Source organism: Cyanistes caeruleus, chromosome 27, assembly GCF_971803275.1.
Source record: "Cyanistes caeruleus chromosome 27, bCyaCae1.hap1.1, whole genome shotgun sequence".
NCBI lineage: Eukaryota > Metazoa > Chordata > Aves > Passeriformes > Paridae > Cyanistes > Cyanistes caeruleus.
This window is the reverse complement of record NC_141727.1, coordinates 5,296,407-5,315,454: the sequence shown is the minus strand read 5'-3', so window position 1 is coordinate 5,315,454 and position 19,048 is coordinate 5,296,407. Positions and strand designations below refer to the sequence as shown.

Sequence of the window (19,048 nt, the reverse complement as noted above, 5' to 3'; positions counted from 1 at the left end):
TTTGTGCGCCGCTGCACACTCATTCGCACTCATTCGCACTCATTCGCACTCATTCACACTCCCTCGCACTCATTCATTCACACTCCCGTGCCCTTGCACACTCACACACCATCACACACCCACACCGTTCCACACTCGCCCGCCCCGCGAGCCTCTTTAAAGCGCAATGAGGCCCCGCCCCCTATTTGGCCCCGCCCCCCTTTTTGCCCCGCCCCTTTAGGGGAGGGGGTCGTGCAAGGGTCTATTTTTAGCACTGGGCGCCGTCACGTGACCGCGAGTGACGTCACCGAATGTTGTTGTCGGGGCGGGCGGGGCCGCGCGGCGAAGATGGAGGAGGAGGCGGGGGGGCGGCGGGGCGCGCGCCGGGCGGCACCGGGGGGACCCCAGGTACGGGGGCACCCGGGCGGGCACCGGGACCGCGGGATCGGGGCGGGGGCCCGCGGCGGGGGGAGATCCGCGGTGCCGGGGTGCCCCGCGCGGCTCCGGGGGGGGCTCCGTGCAGTAGCGGGGGGGCTGCGATCCCGGAGGTCCGGTGCGGTTCGGGGCGGGGGGGTCTGTGCGGTGGGGGTGGCATCGAGTGCGGGGTCGTTGTGCGCTTGGGGGGCGCGGGGGTGAGGGGCTTTGAGCCGTGCGGAGCGGGGGGGGCCCGCAGTGGGGGACCCGTGTGCGGATTTTGGGGGGCTGCAGCGGGGGGGGGCCCCGCGCGGGTCGGGGGCTGCAGCGGGGCCCGGTGCATCCCGCGGGAGGGGCTGCGATAGGGATCCCTGTGCGGTTTGGGAGGGGCTCCGCTGGGGGGCTCCGCTGCGGGTCGGGGGGGCTGCAGTGGGGGTCCCGGTGCGCTCCGCTGCGGGAGCTGCAAGAGGGGACCCCGGTGCGGCGGGGGGAGTCCTGTGCGTTCCGGGGTCCCGGTGCGGGTCGAGGCGGGAGAGCCCGTGCAGGCGGAGGGGGGGGCCCTGCAGTCCAGAGGGGCCCCGTGCAGTTCGGGGGAGCCCCGCAGTTTCGGGGATCCCGCCGCGATTGGGGATCCCGCTGCGGTTCGGCGGGGCCCTGCAGTGAGCGCTCCCGGCGCGGCTCGGGGGTCCCGGCGCGGCTCGGGGGTCCCGGTGCGATGCGCTTTGCACCGTGCAGTGGGGGCTCCGCGTGCGCTCGGGGGGCCCTGCGGGTTCGGGGTTCCCGCAGTGTCGGGGGGCCCGTGCGCCAGAACGGCGGCGGCTCCGCAGCGCGGCCGCTCCGCGGGCGGGGGGGCCGGGGGGGCCCCGCTGCACCGCGCCGGGCTCGGCGCCGCCGGCAGCGCGAGTGCCCCGTGCCCCCCCGTGGGGTCCGTCCCGCCGCGTGGCCCTCGGGGGTGACACCCCCAGACCCCCGGGTTGGGGGGGGGTTACAGCACCGGGGGCATCGCGGGGGGGCAGCGTGTGTCCCCCCCTGCACCCGTGTCCTTATGGGGGTCCCATCCGTGTCCCTGGGGGGTGGCACGGCCGGGGGGTCCTTCCCTGCTATCGCCCTGGGCCCCCCCTCTGCGGAGCCCCCCTTTTCCTGCGGACCCCCCGGGTCCCGTCTGGGGGTGTCCACAGGCCCCCCCACCCCGGGGGACAGCGGGGCCACATCCCCACATCCTGCCCTGGGTGGGTGCTCGGGGGGGCTCGGTGCGGGCCCCGCCGGATGCTGGGGGCGGTTTTGGGGGTCCCGGGGTGCTGACAGGCGCTTGGTCCCGCAGGGCTCCCGGGCGGCGCGGGCACAGCCCCGGTGCCCCGGCCGGCGCTGACGGACACGCGCCTCTGCGAGCCCCCCCGGCAGCCGCCGGCCACCATGGACCCCCAGAGCGACACAGGTGAGAGCCCGGCCCGGGGGGCTGCACCCCTGGGCACCGCGGCGAGTGCCGCTCCGCACGCCGCGGTCACCGCCGTGTCCCCGCCGCGGCCCTGGAGCCCCTCGGGGTGGCTGCCACCAGATATCGGGGTGCCGGGGGGCCGCAGCAGCGTCCCACCCGGCAGGGCACGGCCCTGGAGGTGCCCTGGCTCCTGGGGGCACCGGGGCCGTGCCGGCCACCCCCTCCCCCGCTTATCCCAGCCCGTGCCACCGCCCCCTTCCCGGTGTTCCCAGGGCCCGGCATCCTCCCGCTGTGAGGGGAAACTGAGGCACGGCTCCTGTCACCGGCGTGGCCCGGCTCACACGTGGCTCTTTATGCCACCGGGGGCGCGTCCCCGCGGCCCCCTGGGGACAGCCGTGGTGACCACGAGGGCCGTGCCCCAGCTCCCGCTGGCTCCCCGGCAGAGCCGCCCTGTAATTATCCCGCTGGGAACTCCGGCGACATCTGGACGCGCTCCTGTCCCCTCCCCGAGGGGACACGCGGCAGCGCCGACACCCGCGGCCTCTGGAGGGGAAACTGAGGCCCGCGGCGGTGGCAGCGCCCCGTGTCCCGCTGGAAGGACTCGCCGCCGGTTGGGGACGGGGGTGTGTGTCCCCTCCGTCCCCGGCCCCCCCGAGCTGCCCGCCGGTATTTTTGGAGCGGCCGCAGGGCTGGAGCGTCGCCCGGCCGTGCCTGGCACGGGGCTGGCACGCGGCGCGGTGGCACGGGGACACGGTGGCACGGGGACACGGTGGCACGGGGACACGGCCTGGCCGCCTCTGCCGTCCCCGGGCCGCTTTCCTTGGGGTCCCGTCCCGGCTTTGGGTCCGTCCGGGGGCTTCGGGGACCCCTCGGGGGTGCTGTGACCTTGCGGCCGCTGTGAGGAGCCGGACAGGTCTCGGCCGGGCCATCGGGGATGTGGCAGAGGCCACCCCAGCGCTCCCCAATCAACCCCCGGCGGCTCCGTCACCCCCAGGGCTCCTTTTCCCAGCCTCATCCCAGAACCGGGGGGTCCCGGGGCGCTCGCTCCCCTCCTTCCCTCCCGGAGCTCCTGGAGGTCCCCACTGCTCCCCCCCCATCCCTGAGGGTCCCCCAGATGTGCCAGCACCTCTGGAGGGTCCCGCACGGGCCAGGCCCCCGCTCCGCCCTGCCATGGGAGCCGGGAGAGGAGCCTGGGGCTGGGAACGGGGCTCCGAGCAGCGGGAAGGGAGCCCGAGAGCCGGGCCGGGGTCCGGGAGCCGGGCCGGGGGTCGGGAGCCGGGCCGGGGGTCGGGAGCTGGGCCGGGGGCCGGGGGTCGGGAGCCGGGCCGGGGGTCGAGAGCCGGGCCGGGGTCCGGAGCCGGGCCGGGGTCCGGAGCCAGGCCGGGGGTCCAGGAGCCGGGCCGGGGATCGGGAGCTGGGCCGGGGGTCCGGAGCCGGGCCGGGGGTCCGGGAGCCGGGCCGGGGGTCCGGAGCCGGGCCGGGGGTCCGGAGCCAGGAGGGGCCATTCCCGCGGCCTCCTGCCCGCTGGCAGCACCAGAAATAGCCGGGCTGACGTCAAGCCCCAAAGCACCCCGGGGGGGGCAGCGGGGGGGGCGGGGGGTGTCCCAGAAATATCCCGGCTATTAAAAGTCTTGGCTTGGGATTAACGCCTGGTAAATAAACGTGGCGGTGCCGGGGGGGTTACGCACGGCCGGGCCAGCGGGGCCGGGGCGCTGGGGGGGGGTCCCCGTAACCGGGGGGAGGCCCCCGTCCCCAAAAGGGGGGGTTCCGCACCTCAGCGCTTTGTCACCCCCTCCAGCCCCCGGCTCGGCCCTGCGGAGCCGCCTGGGGTCACCGATCCGGTGGGAAACGCTGGGCTGGCATCCGTGCCCCCAGCCCCTCTTGGGGTGCTCCCGTTGGGGGAGTCCGGGGGTCTTGAGGGGCCTGGGGGGCCCGACCGCCTTCATTTTCCCAAAGCGGGGGTTAATCCCCCCTCGGCACATCCCAGGTTTTATTCCCGGCAGCGCTGATGCGGATTAACGTCCCCGGCAATTAGGGGGATGGGGGGGTGGGATGGAGGCGGGGGGGGGTCGTGGGGATCCCAGGCCCCCCACAGCCTCCTCCAGCCGGGGCAGCCCGTGCCCCGCAGCCCCCGGGGCAGTTTGGGGGTGCAGCTGGGTGTGTGGGGGGGGAGGGACAGAGCGCATCCCCTCCCGGGATGTGCCGTGCCCCCCCCCGGCACAATTCCCTATTTATAGCCGGCTATTTCCAGGCTCCGGAGAGAATCGCCTGGATTGGGGGGGCGGGGGGGGCCCTCCAGCCCTGCCCCGCCTGCAGTGGGGGGGCCGCATTTGCTCCCATCACCCCAAAAACCGGGGGTGCTCTGTGACCCCCAAGCTGCACCTCCCTGGCCGGGGATTTGGGGCGCTGAGCTGGGTCGGGGGGTGCACGTGGCCCCCCCAGCCCGTTCGGGGGGTCACGGGTGTCTCTCCGCAGAGGGGGGGTCCGGCCGCGAGCCCCCACTGGAGCTCCTGCCCCGTGTCCCGCTGCACACTGCCCTGCCCGCCCCAGGTGAGTGGGGCCCGCCCCCCGCGCCCCCAAAACCCCCCGAGACCGCCCCAAACCCGCTGGCATCAGGACAGGTGTGCAGGACAGGTGTACAGGACAGGTGTGGCAGGACAGGTGTACAGACAGGTGTGCAGGACAGGTGTACAGACAGGTGTACAGGACAGGTGTGGCAGGACAGGTGTACAGACAGGTGTGGCAGGACAGGTGTACAGACAGGTGTGCAGGACAGGTGTACAGGACAGGTGTGCACTACAGGTGTGCAGGACAGGTGTGCAGGACAGGTGTACAGAACAGGTGTGCAGACAGGTGTGGCAGGACAGGTGTGCAGGACAGGTGTGCAGACAGGTGTGCAGACAGGTGTACAGACAGGTGTGCAGGACAGGTGTACAGGACAGGTGTGCAGGAGAGGTGTGCAGGACAGGTGTGCAGGACAGGTGTGCAGGACAGGTGTGCAGGACAGGTGTACAGAACAGGTGTGGCAGGACAGGTGTGCAGGACAGGTGTGCAGGACAGGTGTACAGACAGGTGTACAGGACAGGTGTACAGGACAGGTGTACAGACAGGTGTACAGGACAGGTGTGGCAGGACAGGTGTACAGACAGCTGTGCAGGACAGGTGTGGCAGGACAGGTGTGGCAGGACAGGTGTACAGACAGGTGTACAGACAGGTGTACAGGACAGGTGTGCAGGACAGGTGTACAGACAGGTGTACAGGACAGGTGTGCAGGACAGGTGTGCAGGACAGGTGTACAGACAGGTGTGGCAGGACAGGTGTGCAGGACAGGTGTGCAGGACAGGTGTACAGGACAGGTGTACAGACAGGTGTGCAGGACAGGTGTGCAGGACAGGTGTGCAGGACAGGTGTACAGGACAGGTGTGGCAGGACAGGTGTACAGACAGGTGTGGCAGGACAGGTGTGGCAGGACAGGTGTACAAGACAGGTGTACAGACAGGTGTACAGGACAGGTGTGCAGGACAGGTGTGCAGGACAGGTGTACAGACAGGTGTGCAGGACAGGTGTGCAGGACAGGTGTGTAAGACAGGTGTACAGACAGGTGTACAGGACAGGTGTGGCAGGACAGGTGTGCAGGACAGGTGTACAGACAGGTGTGGCAGGACAGGTGTACAGGACAGGTGTGCAGGACAGGTGTACAGACAGGTGTACAGGACAGGTGTGCAGGACAGGTGTGGCAGGACAGGTGTACAGACAGGTGTGCAGGACAGGTGTGCAGGACAGGTGTGCAGGACAGGTGTACAGACAGGTGTGGCAGGACAGGTGTGCAGGACAGGTGTACAGACAGGTGTGCAGGACAGGTGTGCAGGACAGGTGTACAGACAGGTGTACAGACAGGTGTACAGGACAGGTGTGCAGACAGGTGTACAGACAGGTGTACAGACAGGTGTACAGACAGGTGTGCAGGACAGGTGTGCAGGACAGGTGTACAGACAGGTGTACAGACAGGTGTACAGACAGGTGTACAGGACAGGTGTGCAGACAGGTGTACAGACAGGTGTACAGACAGGTGTACAGACAGGTGTGCAGGACAGGTGTACAGACAGGTGTGGCAGGACAGGTGCTCCAGCCCTGTCCCCAGCCCCTGCCGTGTCCCCATCCCACGGGACACCCCCATTGTGCCCACGGGCGCCTCTCGGGGGGTCCTGGGCAGGGAGGGGTTAAACATCCCCTGTCCCTCTCAGGGCGGGCGGGTGGCCCAAAGCCACCACTGAGCCCAGAGTGCCGGGCTGGCACCTCCGGGGGCTGGGTGCTGACACCCCCCACTGCCCCCCGACACCCACCGGGGCCCTGGCGGCTTTGGGGGGGCTGTGTGACACCGGGGGGGGGCTGTGTGACACCGGGGGGGGGCTGTGTGACACCGGGGGGGGTCTGTGTGACACCGGGGGGGGCTGTGTGACACCAGGGGGGGCTGGCTGTCCTTGGGGGGGGCTGTGTGACACCGGGGGGGGCTGGCTGTCCTTGGGGGGGGCTGTGTGACACCGGGGGGGTCTGTGTGACACCGGGGGGGGGGCTGTGTGACACCGGGGGGGGGGCTGTGTGACATCAGGGGGGCTGTGTGACACCGGGGGGGGCTGGCTGTCCTTGGGGGGGGCTGTGTGACACCGGGGGGGGCTGTGTGACACCGGGGGGGCTGTGTGACACCGGGGGGGGCTGGCTGTCCTTGGGGGGGGTCTGTCGGAGCCGGGGGTGACGGTGACGGTGACGGTGACGATGGGGGGTCCGTGGTGACGGTGACGTCCGTGGGTCCGTGCGGGGACGCGTCAGTGCCCGACGTGCGGCCGGGGGAGGGGGCTGGGGGGGGGGGGTCACCGTTACCGTGCACCGGGAGCCCCCCCCGCCCCCCGCCCCCTGTCCCCGCTGCCGGGGGGTCTGCGCCCCCCGGGGATGCCGGGGGGTGTTCGGGGGGGGGGTCGCTGTTGCCCCCCCGCAGCACTCGGGGTGTGCTGCAGGTGGAGGGGCTCGGATTGGGGGGGGGAGACGCCCCCGTTTTTATTTTTGGGGGGGTTAACTGAGGTGGGGGTTGATCCAGGGGGTTGGGGCTGGCGGGAGACCCCCGAGGGCTTCCCTGACACCCCCGCACAGCCCCTGAATGCAGCCGACAACCCCCAGCTCCTGCCCCAAACCTCCCCCGGCTCTGCCCCATCCTTGGAACGCCCCCAAAAAGCGCCCCTCAAACGAGCCCCCCCACCCCCATCACCCTGGGACACCCCCAAACCCTGGACCACCCCAAAAGCGCCCCTTTAACCAACTCCCAGCCCCCTCCATCATTCCCGGGACGTGCCCATCCCTTTTCCCCCCCGACCCAGCGTGTCCGGCAGGGCCGGAGGGGCCGGAGGGGCCGGGGCCGGAGGCGGGGGTGGACGCGGGGCTGGCGGCGGCGCGGGAGCAGCAGCTGCAGCGGGAGCTGGTGGCCCTGAAGCAGCAGCAGCAGCTCCAGAAGCAGCTGCTCTTCGCCGAGTTCCAGAAGCAGCACGAGCACCTCACCCGCCAGCACCAGGTCCAGCTCCAGAAGCACCTCAAGGTGGGTGGGGGGCAGGCCCGGGCTGGGGGGGAGCTCGGGGGTGTCGTGGGTGGGGGGGGATGGAGCTGGTGGGGGTGATGGAGCCGTGGGGTGTCACCAGTCTGGGGGGGAAGGGGATTTGGGGGGGTACTGGGGGTGATGGAGCCGTGGGGACAGAATGTGGGGGTGATGGAGCTGTGGGGGCGGAATGTGGGGGTGATGGAGCTGTGGGGGAGGAATGTGGGGGTGATGGAGCTGTTGAAGGGGGATGGGGCCGTGGGGTGGGATATTGGGGTTGATGGGGTCATTTGGGGGGGACAGCGGGGGTGACGGAGCCGTGGGGTGTCGCTGATGGAGGGTGACAGAGCCATGGGGGGACGGCGGGGCTGTGAGCAGCGTGGAGGTGAGGAGGAGCGGCCGGGGGTCCCAGCGCGGTGCCCCCCGCCCCGCAGCAGCAGCAGGAGGCCCTGGCCGCCCGGCGGCAGCAGGAGCTGGAGCAGCAGCGGCAGCGGGAGCGGCAGGAGCTGGAGCAGCAGCGCCTGGAGCAGCTGCAGAGCCTGCGCCCCAAGGAGCGCGGCCGTGACAGTGAGCGGGGCCGGGGGCGCTGGGCCGGGGGGATTGGGGGCGCTGGGCCGGGGGGATTGGGGGCGCTGGGCCGGGGGGATTGGGGGGCGCTGGGCCGGGGGGTGCAGCGGGATCTGGGGTTTCTCTGGGGAGGGGTGTGGGGCGTGCTGCCCCCCTGAGCCCCCCGTGCCCCCAGGCGCCATCGCCAGCACCGAGGTGAAGCTGAAGCTCCAGGAGTTCCTGCTCAGCAAAACCAAGGAGCCGGGCCCCGGCGCCCCCAACCATTCCCTCCCGCAGCACCCCAAATGCTGGTAGGTGCCCCCGAGCCCCTCGGGACCCCCCCCGAGGCACCGCGAGGGTGGCACGGGTGTCCTAGCGGGGTCTCTGCCGCCTCCAGGGCTCACCACACCTCGTTGGACCAGAGTTCCCCCCCCCAGACCGGCAGCCCGGGGACCCCCCCGTCCTACAAGCTCCCCCTCCTCGGCACCTACGACGGCCGCGATGATTTCCCGCTCCGCAAAACCGGTGGGTGCGGGCGGGGGGCGCCGCGCCCGCGGGGGTGCCGGTGCCAGCTCCGGGTGACACGTGTCGGGGTCCCCAGCCTCGGAGCCCAACCTGAAGGTGCGGTCGCGGCTGAAGCAGAAGGTGGCGGAGCGGAGGAGCAGTCCCCTCCTGCGGCGCCGCGACGGCTCCGTGCTCAGCGCCTTCCGCAAGCGCCACGCGGAGATCGCGGGTGCGTGGGGACACGCGGGGGGACACGGGCTGCGCTCACGGCCGGGACACGCGAGCCACCGCGTCCCCGAGCCACCGCTGCTGCCCCACGGCCCCCGCGGGGCGCCGGGGCTGCGGTGACACGGGGTGACACGGGGTGACACGGGGGGTGACACGGGGGGTGACACAGGGGGTGACACGGGGTGACACACGGGGTGACACAGGGGGTGACACACGGGGTGACACGGGGTGACACGGGGTGACACAGCGGGTGACACACGGGGTGACACAGGGGGTGACACACGGGGTGACACGGGGTGACACGGGGTGACACTCGGGGTGACACAGGGGGTGACACAGGGGGTGACAGTGTCAGTGTGTGACACTCGGGGTGACACAGGGGGTGACAATGTCAGTGTGTGACACACAGGGTGACAGTGTCAGTGTGTGACACAGGGGGTGACAATGTCAGTGTGTGACACTCGGGGTGACAGTGTCAGGGCGTGACACTCGGGGTGACGGTGTCAGTGTGTGACACACGGGGTGACACACGGGGTGACAGTGTCAGTGTCCCCGTGCCCGTGTGTGACACGCGCTGTGACACACACCGTGACACACACCATGACACACTGCCTGTGTGTGACACGCTGTGACACACACCATGACACACACCATGACACACACCATGACACACTGCCCGTCTGTGACACACTGTGACACACACCATGACACACTGCCCGCGTGTGACACACACCGTGACACACTGCCTGTGTGTGACACGCTGTGACACACACCATGACACACACTGTGACACACACCATGACACACGCCGTGACACGCTGCCCGCGTGTGACACGCCGTGACACGCTGCCCGCGTGTGACACACACCATGACACACACTGTGACACACGGGGTGACACTGTGACACACGCTGTGACACGCTGCCCGCGTGTGACACACACCATGACACGCTGCCCGCGTGTGACACACACCGTGACACACACTGTGACACACGCCGTGACACACGCTGTGACACGCTGCCCGCGTGTGACGCGTTCGTGTCCCGCAGTGTCCTCGGTTTGCAGCAGCGCCCCCGGCTCGGGGCCCAGCTCCCCCAACAGCTCCCACGGTGCCCACAACGGCCTGGCCGCGTCTGTCCCCAACATCCACAGCGAGGTACGGCCCGGGGACAGGGACGGGGACACGCGCGTGTGCGGGGGGCTCTGAGCGTGCCCTGTCCCCACATGTGTCCCCACATGTGTCATTGCTGTGTCCCCACACGTGTCATTGCCCTGTCCCCACACGTGTCCCTGCCGTGTCCCCACGTGTCCCTGCCCTGTCCCCACACGTGTCCCTGCCGTGTCCCCACATGTGTCATTGCTGTGTCCCCACATGTGTCATTGCCGTGTCCCCACACGTGTCCCTGCCGTGTCACCACACGTGTCATTGCCGTGTCCCCACGTGTGTCATTGCCCTGTCCCCACACGTCCCTGCTGTGTCCCCACACGCGTTGATGCCGTGTCCCCACACGTGTCCCCACGTGTCCCTGCCGTGTCCCCCACGCGCTGATGCCGTGTTTGCCGTGGTGCCACAGCAGCTCCTGCCCCAGCCCCGTGCCCTGGCCCTGGACGGGGCCCAGCTCAGCCTCTACACGTCCCCATCGCTGCCCAACCTGTCCCTGGGGCTGCAGGCCACTGTCACCGTCACCAGCGCCCACCTCCCCGTGAGTGGGGGGCACGGGGACCCTGTGCTGGGTGGCACTGGGACTTGGCGCCCGTGGTGGGACCCCCGGGGGGTGGCACGGGGACCTGGCCCTCCCCAGAGGGAACGTGAGGACCCCTGGGGACACGGGGACACCGCGGTGGGTGGCACTGAGACCTGGAACGCCACGGGGAGGATACGGGGGTACGGCGGGGGGTGGCACGGGGGTCTGGCACCCTACGGCAGCCGTGTGGGGACCCCCGGGGGTGGCACGGGGACCTGGCACCCCCGGGGGTGGCACGGGGCGCCGGTGGCACCGCTGTCCCCGCAGGTGTCCCCCAAGCTGTCGCCGCAGGCGGAGGGCGAGCGGCCGGGGGTGCCCCCGGGGGTGTCCCCGCTGCGCCCCGGGGCCGCCCTCCCCGGGAAGTTCCTGAGCACGTCCTCGATCCCGGGGTGCCTGCTGGGGGTGGCCCTGGACGGGGACGCCCCGGCCGGGTCCCCGTCGCTGCTGCAGCACGTGCTGCTGCTGGAGCAGGCGCGGCAGCAGAGCACCCTCATTGCCGGTGAGCCCCCGCGACCCCCGCGACCCCCGCGACCCCCGGGACCCCCTCACTCCCCGCCCGCCTCCCCCCGGCCCTCCCTCACTTCCCCGCTTGGCTCTCGGTTCCACCCCCGGTCCTGCCCCGGTTCCCCCCCGGTCCTGCCCCGGTTCCCCCCCGGTCCTGCCCCGGTTCCCCCCCGGTCCTGCCCCGGTTCCCCCCCCGGTTCCCCCCCGGTTCCCCCCCCGGTCCTGCCCCGGTTCCCCCCCGGTCCTGCCCCGGTTCCCCCCCCGGTCCTGCCCCGGTTCCCCCCCCGGTCCTGCCCCGGTTCCCCCCCGGTCCTGCCCCGGTTCCCCCCCCGGTCCTGCCCCGGTTCCCCCCCCGGTTCCCCCCCGGTTCCCCCCCGGTCCTGCCCCGGTTCCCCCCCCGGTCCTGCCCCGGTTCCCCCCCCGGTTCCCCCCCGGTTCCCCCCCGGTCCTGCCCCGGTTCCCCCCCGGTCCTGCCCCGGTTCCCCCCCCGGTCCTGCCCCGGTTCTCCCCCCGGTCCTGCCCCGGTTCCCCCCCCGGTCCTGCCCCGGTTCCCCCCCGGTCCTGCCCCGGTTCTCCCCTCGGTCCTGCCCCGGTTCTCCCCCCGGTCCTGCCCCGGTTCCCCCCCCGGTCCTGCCCCGGTTCCCCCCCGGTCCTGCCCCGGTTCTCCCCTCGGTCCTGCCCCGGTTCTCCCCCCGGTCCTGCCCCGGTTCTCCCCCCGGTCCTGCCCCGGTTCTCCCCTCGCTCCTTCCCGGCTCTCCCTCCCTCCCTTCCCCAGTTTCCCCCCGGACTTTTCTCCAGTCCTCGCCCGGTTCCCCCCGCCGCGGCCCCCACGCCCCCCCCCCAGTCGCGCCGGGGGTCTCGGGGGTCTCGGGGGTCTCGGGGAGCCGCAGTGACGCCGTGTCCGCAGTGCCCCTGCACGGGCAGTCCCCGCTGGTGACGGGGGAGCGCGGGGGGGGTCCCCGCGGGAGCAAAGTGCCGCGGCACCGGCCCCTGAGCCGCACGCAGTCATCCCCGCTGCCCCAGAGCCCCCAGAGCCTCCCCCACGGCCCCCTCCAGCACCACTTCCTCGACAAGCAGCAGCTCCAGCTGGCCAAGGTGGGCGGGGGGCGCGGGGGGCGCGGGGGGGGAGCGGGGCCGGCGGTGGGAATGGGAAGGGGGGTCGCTGTCGGGTGGCTGTGGGGCTCCGGAGGGGCTGGGGGTCACTGGGGCACCGCTGAACCCCAAAATACAGCGGGGAGGGGCGGTGCTAGCAGGGGAAACTGAGGCACGGGAAGGACCGGACAAAGGTGTGGGGGTGGCTGTGGGGCACAGGCCGGGTACAGGGGGGCCGTGGGGTGGCTGTGGGGTGACTGGGGCGTGGGGCGGGTCCCGGGTGGCCGTGGGGGATCACTTGGACCCCCGTGCCCCCAGCTGCTCCCCAAGGGGGGGGAGCTGGCACGGCAGCCCCCCACCCACCCCGAGGAGACGGAGGAGGAGCTGACGGAGCAGCAATCGCCCCCCCCGGGTGAGAGAGGCCCCCCCGGGCCCCCCCTCGGTCCCCCCCTCGCCCTCGTGTCCCCAGAGGCCGGGGACCCCCCGGAGCAGCCGCAGGAGCCCGAGGGCTGCCAGGAGCCGGGTGACAGCGGGGACGAGCCCGAGCCCCCTGGGGACCCCGACGTCGCAGAGCTGGGGGTCACCTACAAGCAGGTGAGACTTCGGGGGGGCCCAAACCCCCCCCCGGCTCCCTCCATCCCCCCAAACCCCATCACGAGCACCCCGTGCCCCCCTTTGTGCGAGCACCCCGTGCCCCCCGCTCTGCTCCCTGCCGTGTCGCGTGTCCCCCCCCCCGTTTTTGGGGAGCCAGCCGCCCTGCGCTGCCGCAGCGATGACTCGGAAGGGTCGGTGACTCATCCCCCCTCTGTCCCCTGTCCCCGCCGCCCCCGTGTGTGACCCCCCCACGTCCCCGGCCGTGACTCATCCCCGCCCCCTCCCCAGGTGTACCCCGAGGCGCCGCCGCTGCTCTTCCCCGCGCCCCCCCTGGGGGTCCTGGCTCTGCCCCACCCCGCCCTGGCCCGCACCCAATCGTCCCCCGCCAGCGTCAAACCCGGCCCGCCCGAGGGGCCCCCCAAGCACCTCCTCACCACAGGTACGGCCCCGGGGGCACGGGGGGTCCCTGTGCCCCGGGGTGATGGGGGGGTCCCGTCCCACGGGGGATGCCAGGGGGGCTGTGCCCCCTCCCCGAGGGTCCCATTCCATGGTGGGGTTGTGGATGTTCCTCTCCCACGGGATTCCCTGGGGTTCCCAAATCCTGGGGTGCCCGGAGGGTCCCTGCTCCACAGGTTCCCCCTGTCCCCGGGGGTTCCCGGGGGTCCCCATATCCCGGGGGATCCCCCTTCCCCCCGGGGCTGCCCCTCCCTGGGGGTGTCCCGGGGTGCCAGCTGTGCCAGCTGTGCTGTGCCCAGGCGTGGTGTACGACACGTTCATGCTGAAGCACCAGTGCACCTGCGGCAACACCACCATCCACCCCGAGCACGCCGGCCGCATCCAGAGCATCTGGTCCCGGCTGCAGGAGACGGGGCTGCTCGGCAAGTGCGAGGTGAGGGGGCTCCCCGCGGCCCGGGGGGGCGGGAGGGCGCCGGGAGCCCGGGGGGCTCAGCCTGTGCCCCTTCCCAGCGCATCCGGGGCAGGAAGGCGACGCTGGAGGAGATCCAGACGGTGCACTCGGAGCACCACGCGCTGCTCTACGGCACCAGCCCCCTCAACCGCCAGAAACTGGACAGCAAAAAGCTGCTGGGTGGGTGCCGGGGGTCCCCAAAGCCTGGGACCCCCCTCTTTGGAGCTGGGGTCACCTCGCTGCCCTGTTCCTCGGGATCCCTCTGTTCCCTGCGGGTCCACGTCCCCTGGGGTGGCCGGGACAGTCCGTGGCCCACGGGGGGTCCCAATCCGTGGGGTGTTCAGGGGTCCCGTGGGTGCCGCTGTCCCCTGGGGTTCCCTTGGGGTGCCCAAGGGTGCCATGGGATCCCCCTGTACCCTGGGGTTCCCTTGGGGTGCCCGAGGGTGCCGTGGGATCCCCCTGTCCCCTGGGGTTCCCTTGGGGTGCTCGGGGGTCCCCTTGTCCCCCAGGACCCCTGTGTCCCCTCGTCCCCATCACCCCTTGACCCCGCAGGTCCCATCACTCCGAAGACGTACGCGGTGCTGCCGTGCGGGGGCATCGGGGTGAGTGTGGGGCACGGGCCGGGGGTGTCCCCGGGGTGGCCGTGCCCCGCTGAGCCCCGGTGTCCCCGCAGGTGGACAGTGACACGGTGTGGAACGAGCTGCACTCGTCCAGCGCGGTGCGCACGGCCGTGGGCTGCCTGCTCGAGCTGGCCTTCAAGGTGGCTGCAGGGGAGGTCAAGGTGAGCGCGTGTCCCTGTCACCCTGCGTGTCCCTGTCACCCTGCGTGTCCCTGTCACCCTGCACATGGCCCTCTCTGCCCCACGCCTGGCCCGGCTGTGTCCCAGTGCCACACGTGTCCCTCTCTGTCCCCCAGAATGGCTTCGCCGTCATCCGCCCCCCAGGCCACCACGCCGAGGAGTCCACGGCCATGTGAGTGCAGGGACAGGGTCGGGACCCCCGTGCAGGGCCACCCCCTCCACCCATGTCCCGTGTCCCTTGTCCCCAGGGGCTTCTGCTTCTTCAACTCGGTGGCCATCTCGGCCAAGCTGCTGCAGCAGCGGCTCAGCGTGGGCAGGATCCTCATCGTGGACTGGGTAAGGTGGGGCAGGGGGGACCCCACAGGCCTCGGGGACCCCGTGGGTGGCCGTGGGGGGGGTCCCTGACGCCCGGGCGTCCCCCCAGGACATCCACCACGGCAACGGGACCCAGCAGGCCTTTTACAGCGACCCCCACGTGCTCTACATCTCCCTGCACCGCTACGACGACGGCAACTTCTTCCCGGGCAGCGGCGCCCCCGAGGAGGTACCGGGGGAATCTGGGGGTTGGGGGCTCCCCCGTGCCCCCCCCGGCCCTGGCTGTGGCACGGGGGGGTCACCTGTGGCTGTGCCCAGGTGGGCAGCGGGCTGGGCGTGGGCTACAACATCAACATCGCCTGGACCGGCGGCGTGGACCCCCCGATCGGGGACGTGGAGTACCTGACAGCCTTCAGGTGGGGGGCTGCACCTGGGGGGGCTCTGTCCTGGGGGAGGGGTCTCTGTGTCCCGGGAGGGGTCTCTGTGTCCTTTGGGAGGGGTCTCTGTGTCCCGGGGAGGGGTCTCTGTGTCCTGGGGAGGGGTCTCTGTGTCCGGGGAGGGGTCTTTGTGTCCTTTGGGAGGGGTCTCTGTGTCCTTTGGGAGGGGTCTCTGTGTCCCGGGGAGGGGTCTCTGTGTCCTTTGGGAGGGGTCTCTGTGTCTGGGGAGGGGTCTCTGTGTCCTGGGGAGGGGTCTCTGTGTCATGGGGAGGGGTCTCTGTGCAGCGGGGGGGTCCCCTGGATCCTGCGGGGTCCCTGCACACCTCGGGGGTGTTCCTGCTCCCCCAGCCCTGGGGGGGTCCCTGCCCTCTCGGGGGGCTCCCCCAGCCCTGGGGGGGTCCCTGCCCTCTCGGGGGGCTCCCCCAGCCCTGGGGGGGTCCCTGCCCTCTGGGGGGGATCCCCACGTCCTGGGGGGGTCCCTGCCCTCTCGGGGGGCTCCCCCAGCCCTGGGCTGTCCCTGCCCTCTGGGGGGGCTCCCCCAGCCCTGGGGGGGTCCCTGCCCTCTCGGGGGGCTCCCCCAGCCCTGGGGGGGTCCCGAGCCGCCGCTGCCCCCAGGACCGTGGTGATGCCCATCGCCAACGAGTTCTCCCCGGACCTGGTGCTGGTCTCTGCCGGCTTCGACGCCGTCGAGGGCCACCTGTCCCCGCTGGGTGGCTACTCCGTCACCGCCAAGTGTGAGTGGGGTCCGGGGGCGTCTCGGGGCGGGGACCCCGGCCCGGCCGCCCCTCACCCCCCCCCGGTGCCCCCCAGGTTTCGGGCACCTGACGAAGCAGCTGATGATGCTGGCGGGGGGCCGGGTGGTGCTGGCGCTGGAGGGGGGACACGACCTGACAGCGATCTGCGACGCGTCCGAGGCGTGTGTCACCGCCCTGCTCGGCCTCGAGGTACGGGGGACACCCCCGAGCCCCCCCGGCCCTGCCCCGGGGCCGTTCCGGGGCTCACAGCCCGTGCCGTGCCTCAGTTTCCCCTCCTTGCTCGGCGGGGGGCTCCGCTCCCGTCCCCGCTGTCCCTTTAGGGGTGCCGGTGTCAGTTTTGGGGGGCTCACGGCGTGTCCCCGCTGTCGCTCTGGGGGTGCGGGTGTCAGTTTTGGGGGGCTCACGCCGTGTCCCCGCTGTCCCTTTGGGGGTGCCGGTGTCAGTTTTGGGGGGCTCACGCCGTGTCCCCGCTGTCGCTCTGGGGGTGCGGGTGTCAGTTTTGGGGGGCTCACGCCGTGTCCCCGCTGTCGCTCTGGGGGTGCGGGTGGCAGTTTTGGGGGGCTCACGCCGTGTCCCCCCCAGCTGGAGCCGCTGGACCCGGCCCTGCTGCAGCAGAAGCCCAACGTGAACGCGGTGGCCACGCTGGAGAAAGTCATCGAGATCCAGAGTGAGAGCGGGGGGCTCGGGGGGTCCCGGGGGGCTCAGGGGGGTCCCGGGGGGCTGGGGAGGGGTCCCGGGGGGGTCCCGGGGGGGTCCCGGGGGGGTCCCGGGGGGGTCCCGAGGGGGTCCGGGAGTCCCAGGGGGGTCCCGGGGGGTTGGGGAGGGTCCCGGGGGTGTCCCAGGGGGGTCCCGGGGGGGTCCCGGGGGGTTGGGGAGGGTCCCAGGGGGGTCCCGGGGGGGTCCCGGGGGGTTGGGGAGGGTCCCGGGGGTGTCCCAGGGGTGTCCCGGGAGGGTCCCGGTGGTGTCCCAGGGGGTCCGGGGGTCCCGGGGGGGTCCCAGGGGTGTCCCGGGGGTGTCCCAGGGGTGTCCCGGGGGGTCCCTGGGGGGTCCCGGGGGGTTGGGGAGGGTCCCGGGGAGGTCCCGAGGGTGTCCCGGGGGTGTCCCAGGGGTGTCCCGGGGGTGTCCCGGGGGTGTCCCGGGTGTCCCGGGGGTGTCCCGGTGGTGTCCCAGGGGTGTCCCGGGGGTGTCCCGGGGGTGTCCCGGGGGTGTCCCGGGGGGGTCCCGGTGGTGTCCCGGGGGTCCCGGGGGTCCCGGGGGTCCCGGGTCCGTGCCAGCCGTGTCCGGCCCGCAGGCCGCCACTGGGGCTCGGTCCGGCGCTTCGCCGCCGCCGTGGGCCGCTCCCTGCTGGAGGCGCAGCGAGGGGACAGCGAGGAGGCGGAGACGGTGACAGCGATGGCCCTGCTGTCCGTGGGGGCCGAGCAGGCGGGGACAGACCCCCGGGGCAGGTACGGCACGGGGGACACCGGGGGGACACGGGGGGACACGGGGGGACACGGGGGGGGCACGGGGGGACACGGGGGGCACGGGGGGACACGGGGGGCACGGGGGGACACGGGGGGACACTGGGGGGACACGGGGGGGACACGGGGGGACACGGGGGGGGACACGGGGGGGACACGGGGGGACACGGGAGGGACACTGGGGATGTGAATGGAGCCAGGGGGACACTGGGGGGACACGGGGGTGACACTGGGGGGACACTGGGGATGTGAATGGAGCCAGGGGGACACTGGGGGTGACACTGGGGGGACACGGGGGGATGTGAATGGAGCCAGGGGGACACTGGGGGGGACACTGGGGGTGACAGACACTTGTCCCTGTCCTGCCCAGGCCAGCGGAGGAGCCCATGGAGGCCGAGCCCGCGCTCTGACCAGCCCGGATCGTCCGGAAAAACCAAGGAACACCCGGAAGAGACGAAAAAAACACACACACAAAAAAAAATCACAGTAAAAGGATAAAAAAAAATCCAAAATACACAAAAAAACCACTTAAAAAAAAAAAAAAAGACAAAAAAAAAAAAAAAAAAAGGCAGAACACGAAAGGAAAACCAGAAAAAAAAAAAAAAAAAAGAGGAAAATATTTTCTTTTTCTATTAAAAAGAGGAGAAAAACACAAAAAAAAAAATCCCCCCGCCCGTCCTGTGCCCCCGGCTCCCCGCGGTGTTTGCGGTCGTGTCTCTTGTGCAGCAGCGGTTCCACCAGCACCCCCTGTCCCCCCCTGTGTCCCCCCTGTGTCCCCCCTGTGTCCCCCCGTGTCCCCCCGTGTCCCCCCGGCACTGCCCGGACCCCCCTGGGGCTCCTCCTGATTTTTTTTTCGGGGTTTTTCCTTATTTTCCGCCTATTTTTGTGTCTCCCCCCTCGTTCCCTCCCTGGCACCCGTTCCCCCCCCGGGGGAGGCGATGGGAAATATTCGTGCCTTTAAGTAAGTATTTTTTTTATTATTTTTTTTTTTAATGCCTTAATTTCCCTTCGTTTTTTGGGTTTTCTTCATTTTCTTGGCTTTGTTTTATTTTCCCTTCGGCCTCCCCGTTTGGGACAGGGACACGAGACAAAAGGGACGAGCCCTGTCCCCCTGCCCTGTCCCTTTGTCACCCCGGCGCTTTTGTTGGGATCAAATTTGTCCTTACAGGAGAGGGAAAAAAAAACCAAAAAAGATAAAAAAAAAAAGAGGAAAAACCACTTTATTTTCCTGTTTTGTCACCAGCCGGAGGGGCCTCGGAGCGATTTTAGCTTTAAAAGTGAGAAAACCACCCAACTCCCCCCCTCCCCCCCCCCAAAAAAAGGGATATAATTTTATTACAGATTGATTATTTAATAGTATTTTTTTAATGGGGGGGCGGGGATGGGGACAGCGCGTCGTGGGCTCGGTTATTGCAGGGCTGGGGGGAATTTGGGGTGCTCCCAGATTAGGACAGAGGGCTGAGGCTGTCCTTGTCCCCTCTCCTGGCCAGGGAGGAGCCCGCTGCAGGATGAGGAGCGGGGGATGGCAGCGAGGTCCCCGCCGCTGTCCCCAAGCCTGGGGACACCCCGAGTGTTGGGGGGGGGGGGATCCCCCTCCCCATCCCAGGCCGGGGAAGCGCCTCTGGATTGGGGGGGGGGCGTGGGGAGAGGGGGGTCCCGGCCCCCCGGCAGCGTGCCCGCCTTGCTTTGTGCCGGTGTCCCCCCCGTGTGTCGCCGTGTCCCCCCCGCTCCCGCTCGCTGTTTTGTAAGATGTC

General features: G+C 70.9%; 1 protein-coding gene across 5 annotated transcripts; it reads left to right on the top strand.

Moving 5' to 3' along the window:
* The first annotated feature begins 290 nt into the window (after positions 1-290).
* Positions 291-17,958, top strand: HDAC5 (histone deacetylase 5). Of its 5 annotated transcripts, none has more exons than XM_086864061.1 (27): positions 291-387; positions 1,715-1,828; positions 4,304-4,378; positions 7,210-7,412; positions 7,844-7,976; positions 8,152-8,266; positions 8,353-8,480; positions 8,557-8,688; positions 9,736-9,842; positions 10,261-10,389; positions 10,699-10,930; positions 11,843-12,030; positions 12,346-12,621; positions 12,910-13,060; positions 13,377-13,510; positions 13,588-13,708; positions 14,081-14,130; positions 14,202-14,309; positions 14,444-14,499; positions 14,576-14,663; positions 14,752-14,871; positions 14,961-15,058; positions 15,695-15,813; positions 15,890-16,023; positions 16,417-16,501; positions 17,126-17,279; positions 17,665-17,958. In XM_086864061.1, exons 1-27 carry the CDS (start codon positions 291-293, stop codon positions 17,702-17,704), a joined length of 3,387 nt encoding a protein of 1,128 aa, XP_086720187.1. In that variant the 3' UTR covers positions 17,705-17,958. The 5 variants fall into 5 exon arrangements, with proteins under 5 accessions (XP_086720187.1, XP_086720186.1, XP_086720184.1 ...); XM_086864060.1 differs by having other exon boundaries at positions 7,198-7,412; XM_086864058.1 differs by having other exon boundaries at positions 7,147-7,412; positions 7,847-7,976.
* Positions 17,959-19,048: the final 1,090 nt, after the last annotated feature.